At 41.2% G+C, this 13871-nt stretch overlaps 1 protein-coding gene across 1 annotated transcript in view; it reads left to right on the plus strand.

The window, feature by feature from the left end:
- dock1 (dedicator of cytokinesis 1) overlaps window positions 1-13871 on the plus strand; it is a 533069-nt gene that overhangs the window by 77557 nt on the left and 441641 nt on the right. Inside the window, exons 12-14 of the mRNA XM_061931733.1 lie at window positions 2919-2998; window positions 12586-12711; window positions 12796-12920. Of these exons, the coding sequence (XP_061787717.1) occupies window positions 2919-2998; window positions 12586-12711; window positions 12796-12920 (331 nt within the window). The remainder of the gene's footprint in view (window positions 1-2918; window positions 2999-12585; window positions 12712-12795; window positions 12921-13871) is intronic.

The raw sequence follows: 13871 nt of genomic DNA on the forward strand, positions 1-13871 counted from the left end.
TTTAAATTTCTATACTCTAAATTATTTTTACATATGGTTGTCAATTTTCTTAATTGAATTAAACAAAGTAAAGGAAATGATAATACAACAACAAATCAGGCATATAGGCCATATAAAACAATTAAAATGTAAAAGAAAGTGAAAATGATTTAATTAGTCTTTTAGTCACCTACAGATGCCATTAATGTACCAGTAGAATGGAAAAACAAGTTGACTTTATATGCTTAATTGTGTTTCATTGTATCCATTAAACCACATTCAGTCGTATTTACAATCCGCAAAGTATGTGAAAACACTGTTTAAACGTCACAAAATGCCACAAATTCAGTCAGCCGTTTTGAATATTCAGCTCCGAATACCTTTGGCTATATCCGTAGATTGACATCACAATGATTGATTGATTGGCATTGATTGACAATGGGAACACGTCTGCACTCTGACCATAGTATCAGATAAGTCATACTGAAAATACGCACAAATTAGTCAGAGATGTGCTGTCTATCTTTTACAATTTCTATATAAGACATGAACACACATGCTTGGCTTTTTTATGCATTCTAAGTCGTAAATAAATAAATAAATACATAAAAAGTCCGCTAACAATGTAGTCATTGGGGGCTCTCTATTTTGCCCACAAAACCCTCTAAATAACCATCCAAAACCCGCCAACATACATACCTGAATTTTAACCAAATAATAGCGATGTTGTTATTATAAGCGATAACGCAAACAAACTATTTCTTAGCGACGCAATGATACACACTGCTAAGTAGCCCTTTACTGTGAGCCGCATCATCGCGTCTTGGCTCTTCAAAGTTATTCTAGATTGGATCTGGATATTAGGAGGATTTAGCCATGAATCTAGGAGTTGTTCATCAGTGACATTCAAACACTAGAGATGCGCGGATAGGCAATTATTTCATCCGCAACCGCATCACAAAAGTCGTCAACCATCCGCATCCACCCGAACTAACATTTAATCAAAACCGCACCCGCCCGCACCCGCCCGTTGTTATATATCTAAAATAGACGATGCAAGGCATTAGTGAGGTTATAAAGCTTTTGCCTGTTAAAGAAAGGAGACTGATCCAATGAAGCAGAGACATTCAATGCGTGCCACGCTGTCACGGCCCAGACGCACACCGGTGCGCAATCATCTGGGAGCCGCGCTGAGCGCACCTCCAAGCGCGCTCGCGCCACTCAAACTGCTGCAGGCAGCTGCGTTCTATCTTGTTTTAACATCCTGTGGCACTCTTCTGGGATCACGGCGGACGAAACTGCTCATGCTCAGGGTGTTTGTGGAGGTTCGGGGTTTTGCACAAATGTGATGCACCATGTTAGATGTCCCGGTTTTGTGACTGTCGTCGACATAAACAGCGTCGCAGCTCTTGCAAATCACGTAGCCAGCATTACTATCATCCTGATTTACAACCTCATAAAAACGAGTCCACGCTGAACTTTTCTGGCCTTTTTTTCCCCTGGTCTTTAGTATTCGCTTTTTTAGTTTGTCGCGTACCACGTTTGCTGCCGGCGTTGCCATCTCTTTTTTTTTTTTCTTCTTCTGTTGTGGCATATGCTGCAGGTGCCTGCTCGTTTTTCGTATGTGGGTAACAACATTTAACTATGTATATATATTTCCGAATTGGTTTAACTGCCACGCCCCTGAATCTATTTAAAATCTAATTTTTTTTCATTTCAACCGCCCGACCCGACCCGCGGATAAAATCTAATTTTTTTTTATTTCAACCGCCCGACCCGCGGATAATCCGCGGATAATCCGCGGACTCCGCGGTTGTGTCCGCAAACCGCGCATCTCTAAAACACACACAACTGAAGACAGTGTCTGCAGGGAGACTTTTCCTTTTAACCCTTTGTATGCGTCATGATTAATTCTTCTTAACGGGAAGAAATGGACATCCTATCAGTCGGCATCGAAGTAAGAGAAGACATCATCTTACTATGTTTGTCGTTTGTATTTCTTGTTTAGCACTTAGCAATACTGCTGCATGCAAAGCATACCAAGCTTTAGCCGAGCTTCTAAAACTTGCAGCTCATCCTCCTTTTGTTCAGGGTCAACAATATAACGTTCTGGATCATAATTTTTTCACAAAGTCATCGTTGTTGGCTCTCACAAAGTCTGCTTGATTAGCATTGTTGTTGATGGGGAAGAGATCTGTGGTTCCTACCTCTACATCACGGATCACATGACTGGCTCCCTCATTATCTCTCAAAATGGCTCGGGAATCTCCGTGAGATTGATCATATCATATCTATTTATTCGCAAACTTTGGAAGTTTTAGGTGTCATAAAATCAGATGTATGTGATAATAGCTTCAATATAGAGGCAACTTGTTTTTCCACTCTACTGCTATTTTAATAATCGCCGAAAGAACCTTTATATAAATATGTAAACAAACAATGCTACTTCTACAGGACCTTGCATCACGGTAAAATATGTCTCCCGAGATTTGTGCCCATTCGCTGTAACTACCGCATTCAGTTTGTGTGACATAGTGTTGTAGAGCCTCCTATTTGCCGTCCTCTCTGTCACATTACAGCTCACGACACATCACATCTGCCACTGAAACATGATGACAATGTTATTTTTGAAACTCGCTATTGTAGCTGCCAACCGGGCCTCTCTTCCTAAACTGTAATATCTTTTGTCTTTTTGTCACCCGTGCCTAACGAGTGACTTTGTGTGTGTGTGTGGTATTTGCATCTCCCTTTGGTTTTGTCTCTCCCTCCACTCCGTTTTTTTTATTTCATCACGACCGTCACCTGTCTGTGCCTCCTCGTCCTCCTCCATCTCTTCCTCCTCGTTCTTGTTTGTTGGCCCGTTTTTCTGCACACTGCAGGCTAGCGTTGGACGACGCCATGCTCCACAAGCAGCTGAACATCTCCCGTTTTTCACCCAGGGTGGCCGGCGAGAATGACTTCCTGCAGACCGTCATCAATAAGGTCATCACGGCCAAAGAAGTCAATCACAAAGGCCAAGGTACAGTACAGAAGACATCTAACTCATTGTCTGTATGATTAAAACAGGGGTGCTCAAAGTGTGGCCCGGGGTGATTTTCGGCTCGCAGCTCTTTTTTATTTATTTTTTAGATCAGAGGTCTTCAATAGGGGTACTGCAGGGGGTCTTGCAATTTTGAGTTGATTAGACTTTTGAAAAAATATATTTTATAGTTTGCATGCAGTTCAATGTTTATCAACCAATGTTTATTTATATAGCCCTAAATCACAAGTGTCTCAAAGGGCTGCACAAGCCACAACGACATCCTCGGTTCAGAGCCCACATAAGGGCAAGGAAAAACTCACAACCCAGTGGGATGTCAATGTGAATGACTATGAGAAACCTTGGAGAGGACCGCAGATGTGGGTGACCCCCGCCCCCCTCTAGGGGAGACCGGATGCAATGGACGTCGAGTGAGTCTAGCATAATATTGTGAAAGTCCAGTCAATAGTGGATTTAACATAATAGTGAGAGTCCAGTCCATAGTGGGGCCAGCAGAAGACCATCCCGAGCGGAGACGGGTCAGCAGCGCAGAGATGTCCCCAACCGATGCACAGGCGAGCGGTCCACCCCGGGTCCCGACTCTGGACAGCCAGCACTTCATCCATGGCCACCAGACCTGTGACCCCCCTTCCACAAGGGAGATGGGGGCAGAAAAGAAAAGAAACGGCAGATCAACTAGTCTAAAAAAGGGGTCTATTTAAAGGCTAGAGTATACAAATGAGTTTTAAGATGGGACTTAAATCATACTTGCCAACCCTCCCGAATTTTGCGGAAGACTCCCGAAATTCAGCGCCTCTCCCGAAAACCTCCCGGGACAAATATTCTCCCGAAAATCTCCCGATTTTCAGCCGGAGCTGGAAGCCACGCCCCCTTCAGCTCCATGCGGACCTGAGTGAGGACAGCCTTTTTTCATGACGGGAGGACAACAGGGTGACAAGAACTAAATCATCCAGACTAGAGATAAATTGTATTATTATGTTTATCTTACCTAAAAATAAATATATTTATTAATTAAAAAAAAACAACTAAATACATGTTTACTATATTTTGCTAAAAACATCAAAATTAATTGTATTTTTATTTGTATTTTTTCCTGACTCCTTATTACATCCAGCCATAGAATTATACATTAAAATAAACACATTTGAAATAATTGATTTTAAATTATCATAATAATTCATTTAAAATGACCATATTTAATTATTAAAATAATTGCTTGTTTATAAACAACTCTCAGAAGCCAAGTTATGTAATATTCCTTAATATTTATTTATGCAAGTTTGAAGTATCAATTATCCAAACACAGTTTTGTTTGCATATTTTCAGGATGTAGATATCTATATCTTTATATATATGTATATATATATATATATATATATATATATATATATATATATATATATATATATATGTAGGAAATACTTGACTTGGTAAATTCTAGCTGTCAATATACTCCTCCCCTCTTAACCACGCCCCCAACCACGCCCCGCCCCACCCCCGACCACGCCCCCACCCCCCACCTCCCGAAATCGGAGGACTCAAGGTTGGCAAGTATGACTTAAATGCTTCTGTAGACAACAGGGACTAACATTTATTGATAATTGGCCCTCTTTCTGCTCTTTCTGGGGCAAACCAGGCTTGCTGATGAGAGACGGCCTTCACCCTAACCAGGAAGGCGCCATCATCCTGACCAGTAACATAGATTTCTGTTTGAGTCACACTTGACTTAACTACACTAGGGCAAGCCCGGTCACAGGCAATTACAGAGTCTGCTAGTCCGGGTGAGGAGTCAGTTAAGCTAGAACTAGTCAGCGCCAGGCTGGAAAATTCCTGCACACGTAGCAATTCTCTTAGAATAATACACAACTCACATAATGTTTTTTCTGCAGTGACTGTGTCAGGTGGACATGCATTCTACTCAGGTGGAAATTTATGATGCGTTCAGTGTATCGCAGCACCAAGCAAACAATCTGAAGATTCTCGTCATAAGTCCCAGTTTGTATGTACATAAATGTTTTTCAGATACACATTAGCATTTATCCAACACAGTGAACAGATAAAAGTACCGTGTATTTCGGACTATAAGGCACACTTAAAATCCTTTCATTTTTTTTATTAATCAATCCAACAAAACAATACACAATAACACCATAATAATGCAATTCCAATTCCAAAAACCAAACCCGACCCAGTAACATTCTGAATAGCAATAAACAGCAATTGAGAGGACACACAAACACAATCTAAAAGCAGTCAAACAAAAATTAATATTATCAACAACAGTATCAATATTAATAACAATTTAACCATAGCAGTGATTAAAAAATCCCTCATTAACATTATCATTACAGACATTCATAATAAAAAAAAAAAACATAAAAAAAAAAAATTAACAATAATGTCACAGTGGCTTATACACTTGCATCTAATCTCATAAGCTTGACAACACACTGTGTCCAATATTTTCCACAAAGATAAAATAAGTCACATTTTTGGTTAATTTCATAGTTAAATTTAAATAATGGATCCCATATTACAATTTATGACTCATTATTATCTAAACTAAATGCAGATTTTTCTACATATATCATCTCCATAGCTTGTGTGTACCAGTCAGTATGTGTTGGACGATCAACATTTATCCATTTTTTTAATATTACCCTTTTTGTTATGATGCATATTTAAAGAAATGCATTTTTATTCTTTGATGACACATTACTAAATTGATGCAGATCCCCAAGAATACAAGTTTGCAGTGTCATTGGGATGTTTATATTCAGGAATGTGATTGCTTCTTTTGTTGTTTTCAACCATAACTCTTTAATTCTCTGACATTCCCACAATAAATGAACTAGAGTTCCCTCAGCTGCCCGACACTTCATACATAATTTTCTATCTACTACACCAATTTTAAACAGCTGAGAAGATATAAATACAATCTATTCAAGATCTTAAATTGACTAAGTTTATTTTTAATGCTTCTAAAGGGCTTATTGGCATTTTTCCAAATATCATTCCATGATACGTCTCTTTCATTTAAAATGTTTAAGTCGATCATCCATTTCCAATCATCCTTTCATTTTCTCAAACATTTACAGTGTGCCTAATGTACGGAATAATTTTGGTTGTGCTTACCGTCCTCAAAGCAGTTTTATTTGGTACATGGTGTAATGATAAGTGTGACCAGTAGATGGCAGCCACACATAAGAGATACGTGTAGACTACAATATGACGCCAGTAAACAACACCAAAACTTTATGTGTTCCATTGAAAATAAAGAACATTACACACGGCACTCAAAAAGATGTCAAACGGTTTTAGTACGACTTTGAAGCCGCACCGCTTGATGGATTGTCGGCCCATTACGGTTACCGTAGTCAGAGATACAAGTATTACTATGGTGTGTGTATAAGGACCGCAAAACAATCTATGCAACATTTTGACCAAGGAACCACCATTACATGTTATGTAGACCACAAGGAAAGGTTTTAAATTGATTAAAAAAAAACATAATATGACCCCTTTATTGCACCTTATAATCCGGTGTGCTTTTGTATGAAATAAGACCTGAATAGACCCGCTCATCGGAAGTACGCCTTATAATCCGGTACGCCCTATGGTCCACAAAATACGGTAGATAGAAGACGTCTTTCAGTCAGCAATGCACACAGGTGCTCTTTCAAGCAGGACTTGGGTTTATTTAGCTGCCCCGCTAACAAGGAGGATCTGCTCCTATCGCTGCGCTACCAATCAGACTCTTTTAGGTTCGCCGTCATTCATTTTCAGCGAGCAGCTAGTTTATGTTTAAGTGTCGTGATTGGCAAAATGGATCATTTTGGGATATGACAAAAAAAACATAAGCAGAAGAGAGATATGCCTACATTTCACCTTAGAAACCACAGTTTAACAAAGTACCTATAGGACCAGAGTGGTGTAATACCCTACATCAGTGTTTTTCAACCTTTTTTGAGCCAAGGCACATTTTTTGCGTTGAAAAAATGCGGAGGCACACCACCAGCAGAAATCATTAAAAAAACGCAACTCAGTGGACAGTAAAAAGTCGTTGTCGCAAGTGTTGGATATGACTTTAAAGCATAACCAAGCATGCATCAATATAGCTCTTGTCTCAAAGTAGGTGTACTGTCACATCACGCCGTGACTTATTTGGACTTTTTTGCTGTTTTCCTGTGTAGTGTTTTAGTTCTTGTCTTGCGCTCCTATTTTGGTGGCTTTTTCTCTTTTTTTGGTATTTTCCTGCAACAGTTTCATGTCTTCCTTTGAGCGATATTTCCCGCATCTACTTTGTTTTAGCAATCGAGAATATTTCAGTTGTTTTTATCCTTCTTTGTGCGGACATTGTTGATTGTCATGTCATGTTCGGATGTCCATTGTGGACGCCGTCTTTGCTCCACAGTAAGTCTTTGCTGTCATCCAGCATTCTGTTTTTGTTTACTTTGTAGCCAGTTCAGTTTTAGTTTCATTCTGCAATGCCTTTTCTTAGGGGCACTTACCTTTTGTTTATTTTTGGTTTAAGCATTAGACACAATTTTACCTTCACACTGCCTCCCGCTGTTTTCGACATCTATAAAGCAATTAGCTACCGGCTGCCACCTACTGATATGGAAGAGTATTACACGGTTACGCTGCCGAGCTCTAGACGGCACCGACACTCAACAACAACACATCATTTGCAGACTGCAATTACTGGTTTGCAAAAAAAATGTTTTAACCCAAATAGGTGAAATTAGATAATCCCCCACGGCACACCAGATTTTATCCCAGTGGTTGAAAAACACTGCCCTACATGTTCAGCAGGGTCAGATTTTGATGATGTCATCACCCCACCAAAACCACGCCCCCTCACCATTCAAACGTGAAATAGCTCTGTCCGTATCCGATCGGTACCGGAAGATCGATCGGTCCACACATGGACTTGTGCAGATCCCAAACACACAACAGCAGGTACCAATAGGTAAGAAAAGTTTGATTTGCATAATAGATCGAAACAAAACGCCAGATAATGTCTCCTTAGAGGTGCAATTTTATGTCCTTTTACACACCGAAATAGTACTTGTATGTTGAAGCACAGTACGTCTGACTACGGTATCCGTAATGCTTTGCAGTCCACACTGCAAAAAGTCAGTGTTCAAAAACAAGAAAAAAAAATACAAAAATTAGGGGTATTTTATTTGAACTAAGCAACATTATCTGCCAATAGAACAAGAAAATTTGGCTTGTCAAGACTTTCCAAAAACAAGTAAAATTAGCTAACCTCAATGAACCCAAAAATAATAATAATAAATAAGTATATTCTCACTAATAACAACTGTTATTATATGAGAACGTATTTTCTATTGTTTCATTGAAAATAAAACAGCAAAGTCCATTTGGCTGTCATCTGTTTTAATATGAGACACAATTGTGTCAAAGTCATGATTTTTTTTTCATGCTTGAAATAAGACTATTACTTTAAAAAAGCAGTTATACTTGTGAGTGTTGATGACACAGCTTTGCAACAGTTGATATTCTAGTTTCAAGCATGTTTTACTCAATATAGGTCATAAAATCTCAGCAACAAGCTGTAATATCTTACTGAGATCATTTAGGACAAAAACACTTAAAACAAGTAAAACACTCTAACATAAAATCTGCTTATGAGAAGAATTATCTTATCAGACAGAAAATTAGCAAATATCACCCTTATTTGAGATATTTAATCTTATGTAGATTTCAGTTTTTGCAGTGCATCAAGCTTCGTAGCTTTCCAAAGTCATACTGAAACATTTTGACAGATTTTTTAACGCCATGATGATGCTCTATATCATACTTGCCAACCTTGAGACCTCCGATTTCGGGAGGTGGGGGGAGGGGGTTGGGCGTGGTCGGGGTGGGACGGGGGCGTGGTTGGGGGCGTGGCTAAAAGGGGAGGAGTATATTTACAGCTAGAATTCACACAGTCAAGTATTTCATAGATTATATATATATATATATATATATATATATATATATATATATATATATATATATATATATATATATGTCACCGATTCTGTTCATAACCTTTATGGACAGAATTTCTAGGCGCAGTCAGGGCGTTGAGGGGATCTGGTTTGGTGGCTGCAGGATTAGGTCACTGCTATTTGCAGATGATGTGGTCCTGATGGCTTCCTCCAGCCAAGATCTTCAGCTCTCACTGGATCGGTTCGCAGCCGACTGTAAAGCGACTGGGATGGGAATCAGCACCTCCAAGTCCGAGTCCATGGTTCTCTCCCGGAAAAGGGTGGAGTGCCATCTCCAGGTTGGGAAGGAGATCTTGCCCCAAGTGGAGGAGTTCAAGTACCTCGGAGTCTTGTTCACGAGTGGGGGAAGAGTGGATCGTGAGATCGACAGACGGATCGGTGCGGCGTCTTCAGTAATGCGGACGCTGTATCGATCCGTTGTGGTGAAGAAGGAGCTGAGCCGGAAGGCAAAGCTCTCGATTTACCGGTCGATCTACGTTCCCATCCTCACCTATGGTCATGAGCTTTGGGTCATGACCGAAAGGACAAGATCACGGGTACAAGCGGTCGAAATGAGTTTCCGAGTGGCGGGGCTCTCCCTTAGAGATAGGGTGAGAAGCTCTGTCATTCGGGGGGAGCTCAAAGTAAAGCCGCTGCTCCTCCACATCGAGAGGAGCCAGATGAGGTGGTTCGGGCATCTGGTCAGGATGCCACCCGAACGCCTCCCTAGGAAGGTGTTTCGGGCACGTCCGACCGGTAGGAGGCCACGGGGAAGACCCAGGACACGCTGGGAAGACTATCTCTCCCGGCTGGCCTGGGAACGCCTTGGGATCCCCCGGGAGGAGCTGGACGAAGTGGCTGGGGAGAGGGAATTCTGGGCTTCCCTGCTTAAGCTGCTGCCCCCGCGACCCGACCTCGGATAAGCGGAAGAAGATAGATGGATGGATGGATATATATATATATATATATATATATATATATATATATATATATATATATATATATATATATATATATATATATACACGTATATATAAGAAATACTTGACATTCAGTGAATTCTAGCTATATATATATATATATATATATATATATATATATATATATATATATATATATATATATACGTATTAGAGATGCGCGGATAGGCAATTATTTCATCCGCAACCGCATCAGAAAGTCGTCAACCATCCGCAATCCACCCGATCTAACATTTGATCAGAACCGCATCCGCCCGCACCCGCCCGTTGTTATATATCTAATATAGACGATGCAAGGCATTAGTGAGGTTATAAAGCTTTTGCCTGTTAAAGAAAGGAGACTGATCCAATGCAGCACAGACATTCGCGTGCCACGCTGTCACGACCCAGACGCACACCAGTGCGCAATCATATGGGAGCCGCGCTGAGCGCACCTCCAAGCGCGTCTCGCTGCCGGCGACGGCCGGGTATGGTCCCGACGCTCCAGCGCCATCCATTTTCAGGGCTAGTTGATTCGGCAGGTGGGTTGTTACACACTCCTTAGCGGGTTCCAACTTCCATGGCCACCGTCCTAGCTGCTGTCTATATCAACCAGGGTGAGCCCCACCCCTTTCGTGAGCGCACTGCGCGCGGAGTGACCCCTGTTACGCGCCCCCGGCAACAGGGGTGGCGGGCAGGTAAGCTGCGCGGGCGGAGCGCGCGGAGTGACCCCTGTTACGAGCCCCCGGCCACGGGGGTGGCGGGCAGGTAAGCTGCTTACCTGCTGCGCGTGACGCCGGCCGCGGCGAAGGCGGACGAGGCAGGGTGTCGGTGCGGTGGGCGCGGTGGTGACCCTGGACGTGCGTCGGGCCCTTCTCGCGGATCGCCTCAGCTACGGCTCCCGGTGGGGCCCTCTCGGGGGAAGGGGCCTCGGTCCCGGACCCCGGCGAGGCGTCGGGGGCCTTCTCCGCTCCGTAAAAGTGTCCATCTCTTTTTTTTTTTTTCTTCTGTTGTGGCATATGCAGCAGGTGCCTGCTCGTTTTTCGTATGTGGGTAACAACATTTAACTATGTATATATATTTCCGAATTGGTTTAACTGCCACCCGCCTGAATCTATTTAAAATCTAATTTTTTTCAACCGCCCGACCCGACCCGCGGATAAAATCTAATTTTTTAAAATTTCATCCGCCCGATCCGCGGATAATCCGCGGACTCCGCGGTTGTGCCCGCAAACCGCGCATCTCTAATACGTATATATATATATATATACGTATATATATATATATACGTATATATATATGTATTTTATTATATATATATATATATATATATATACATATATATATATATATGTCTTAATAAGGTTATCCAAAAAATAGTGCTCGATACCGTAGTAGAGCGCAATATATGTATGTGTGGGAAAAAAAATCACAAGACTATTTCATCTCTACAGGCCTGTTTCATGAGGGGGGGTACCCTCAATCGTCAGGAGAAAATCTCCTGACGATTTGTGATTTTTTTTTCCCACACATACATATATATATATATATATATATATATATATATATATATATATATATATATATATATATATATATATATATATATATATATATATATATATATATATATATATATATAAAATAAATATTTGAATTTCAGTGTTCATTTATTTACACATATACACACACATAACACTCATCTACTCATTGTTGAGTTAAGGGTTGAATTGTCCATCCTTGTTCTATTCTCTGTCACTATTTTTTGAACCATGCTGAACACCTCTGATGATGCATTCTGTGTGGCACGCACAAAAGTGCTTTCATCAAATGCACTAGATGGCAGTATTGTCCTGTTTAAGAGTGTCACAACATTGCTGTTTACGGCAGACGAACTGCTTTACGGTATACAAAAACGTGACTGCTGTTGTTGTGTGTTGTTGCCGCGCTGGGAGGACGTTAATGAAACTGCCTAACAATAAACCCACATAAGAAACCAAAAACTCGCCCTCCATCATTCTACAGTTATAACGTTATTGGGCAGGTATGCTGTTTATGTTGTGGGTTTGCGGACTCAGGTCCTCATGGACCTGAGTCCGCCTGATTTTCGGGAGATTTTCGGGAGAAAATTTGTCCCGGGAGGTTTTCGGGAGAGGCGCTGAATTTCGGGAGTCTCCCGGAAAATCCGGGAGGGTTGGCAAGTATGCTCTATATTCTCAATAAAACACCAAAGTTTTGGTGTTGCTTGCTAGCGTCATTCATTGAACAGGCGTCAACTTGCTTAAAATTGCTTTTAAGTTGGCAAGCACAGCCAGAATTAATCCATACATTAGGCGATTTTGTGAAAATGACAAGGATTTAAGTATGACTTATAGTGCGAAAAATATGGTATAATATCTTAAGATCATAAATCACTATTTAGAACTACAAATATTGCCGCTGGATATGATGTAGGAATCATAAAATTTCAGGTATGTAGAACAACAAAAGAAAATAGGGAATCCATTACAATCTGTAAAAAAGACTGGTTTCGTCTTTTCCATCAGGGTGTTGCCTTCGAAACTTTCCGGGTTATCTCCTAACCCTCTTTAACTTTTGTAATCCCCAGGACTGTGGATCACCCTCAAGCTCCTTCCCGGCGACATCCATCAGATCCGGAAGGACTTCCCTCACCTGGTGGACCGGTCCACGGCGGTGGCGCGCAAGATGGGCTTCCCGGAGATCATCATGCCAGGTTGATCCGTCTCCCCCCGCTTCCTTACGGAAATGTCCCGGTGTCGTATTGGTTCGTCTTCATTTGCTCATGTGCTTCCTGAAGGTGACGTGAGGAACGACATCTACCTGACTCTCGTCCAAGGAGACTTTGACAAAGGGAGCAAGACCACACCCAAAAACGTGGAGGTCACCATGTCCGTATTTGATGAGGACGGCAAAAAATTGGAGGTATGACGAAACAAAGTGATCTATTGTTTGTCTTGATATGTGTTACCATTAAAGCTGTACCCCGCACACTTTGGTTCCTTTGAAAAGGTAAGCACTCCTAAAGATTTGCATGCAAGTACAGGATATTTTTTTAATCATCCGCCAAGCTGTCAGTTTCTTGTGTCCTAATTAATCTTTAGTGCCCCTTGGAGACTCCAGCCAGTGGCCTCCTTTTTTTATACCTGATGTTTAATTATTGCCGACCCTTACTGGACGCTATTTCTTCTACTGCGGCTAATAGGGAGCATGGGAGCTATACAGCAGCATGTGGAAGTGGAAAGTGTGTGTCGCACAATTCCCATAAAATGTTCCTTCAAGTTTTGTACATGTACGCTTGCTATACCGCACACTTGCCAACCTTGAGACCTCCGATTTCGGGAGGTGGGGGGTGGGGGGCGTGGTCGGGGGTGGGGCGGGGGCTGTGGTTGGGGGCGTGGTTAAGATATATATATAAGAAATACTTGACTTTCAGTGAATTCTAGCTATATATACAGGTAAAAGCCAGTAAATTAGAATATTTTGAAAAACTTGATTTATTTCAGTAATTGCATTCAAAAGGTGTAACTTGTACATTATATTTATTCATTGCACACAGACTGATGCATTCAAATGTTTATTTCATTTAATTTTGATGATTTGAAGTGGCAACAAATGAAAATCCAAAATTCCGTGTGTCACAAAATTAGAATATTACTTAAGGCTAATACAAAAAAGGGATTTTTAGAAATGTTGGCCAACTGAAAAGTATGAAAATGAAAAATATGAGCATGTACAATACTCAATACTTGGTTGGAGCTCCTTTTGCCTCAATTACTGCGTTAATGCGGCGTGGCATGGAGTCGATGAGTTTCTGGCACTGCTCAGGTGTTATGAGAGCCCAGGTTGCTCTGATAGTGGCCTTCAACTCTTCTG

The sequence above is a fragment of the Nerophis lumbriciformis genome, linkage group LG39, assembly GCF_033978685.3.
Source record: "Nerophis lumbriciformis linkage group LG39, RoL_Nlum_v2.1, whole genome shotgun sequence".
Taxonomy (NCBI): Eukaryota; Metazoa; Chordata; class Actinopteri; order Syngnathiformes; family Syngnathidae; genus Nerophis; species Nerophis lumbriciformis.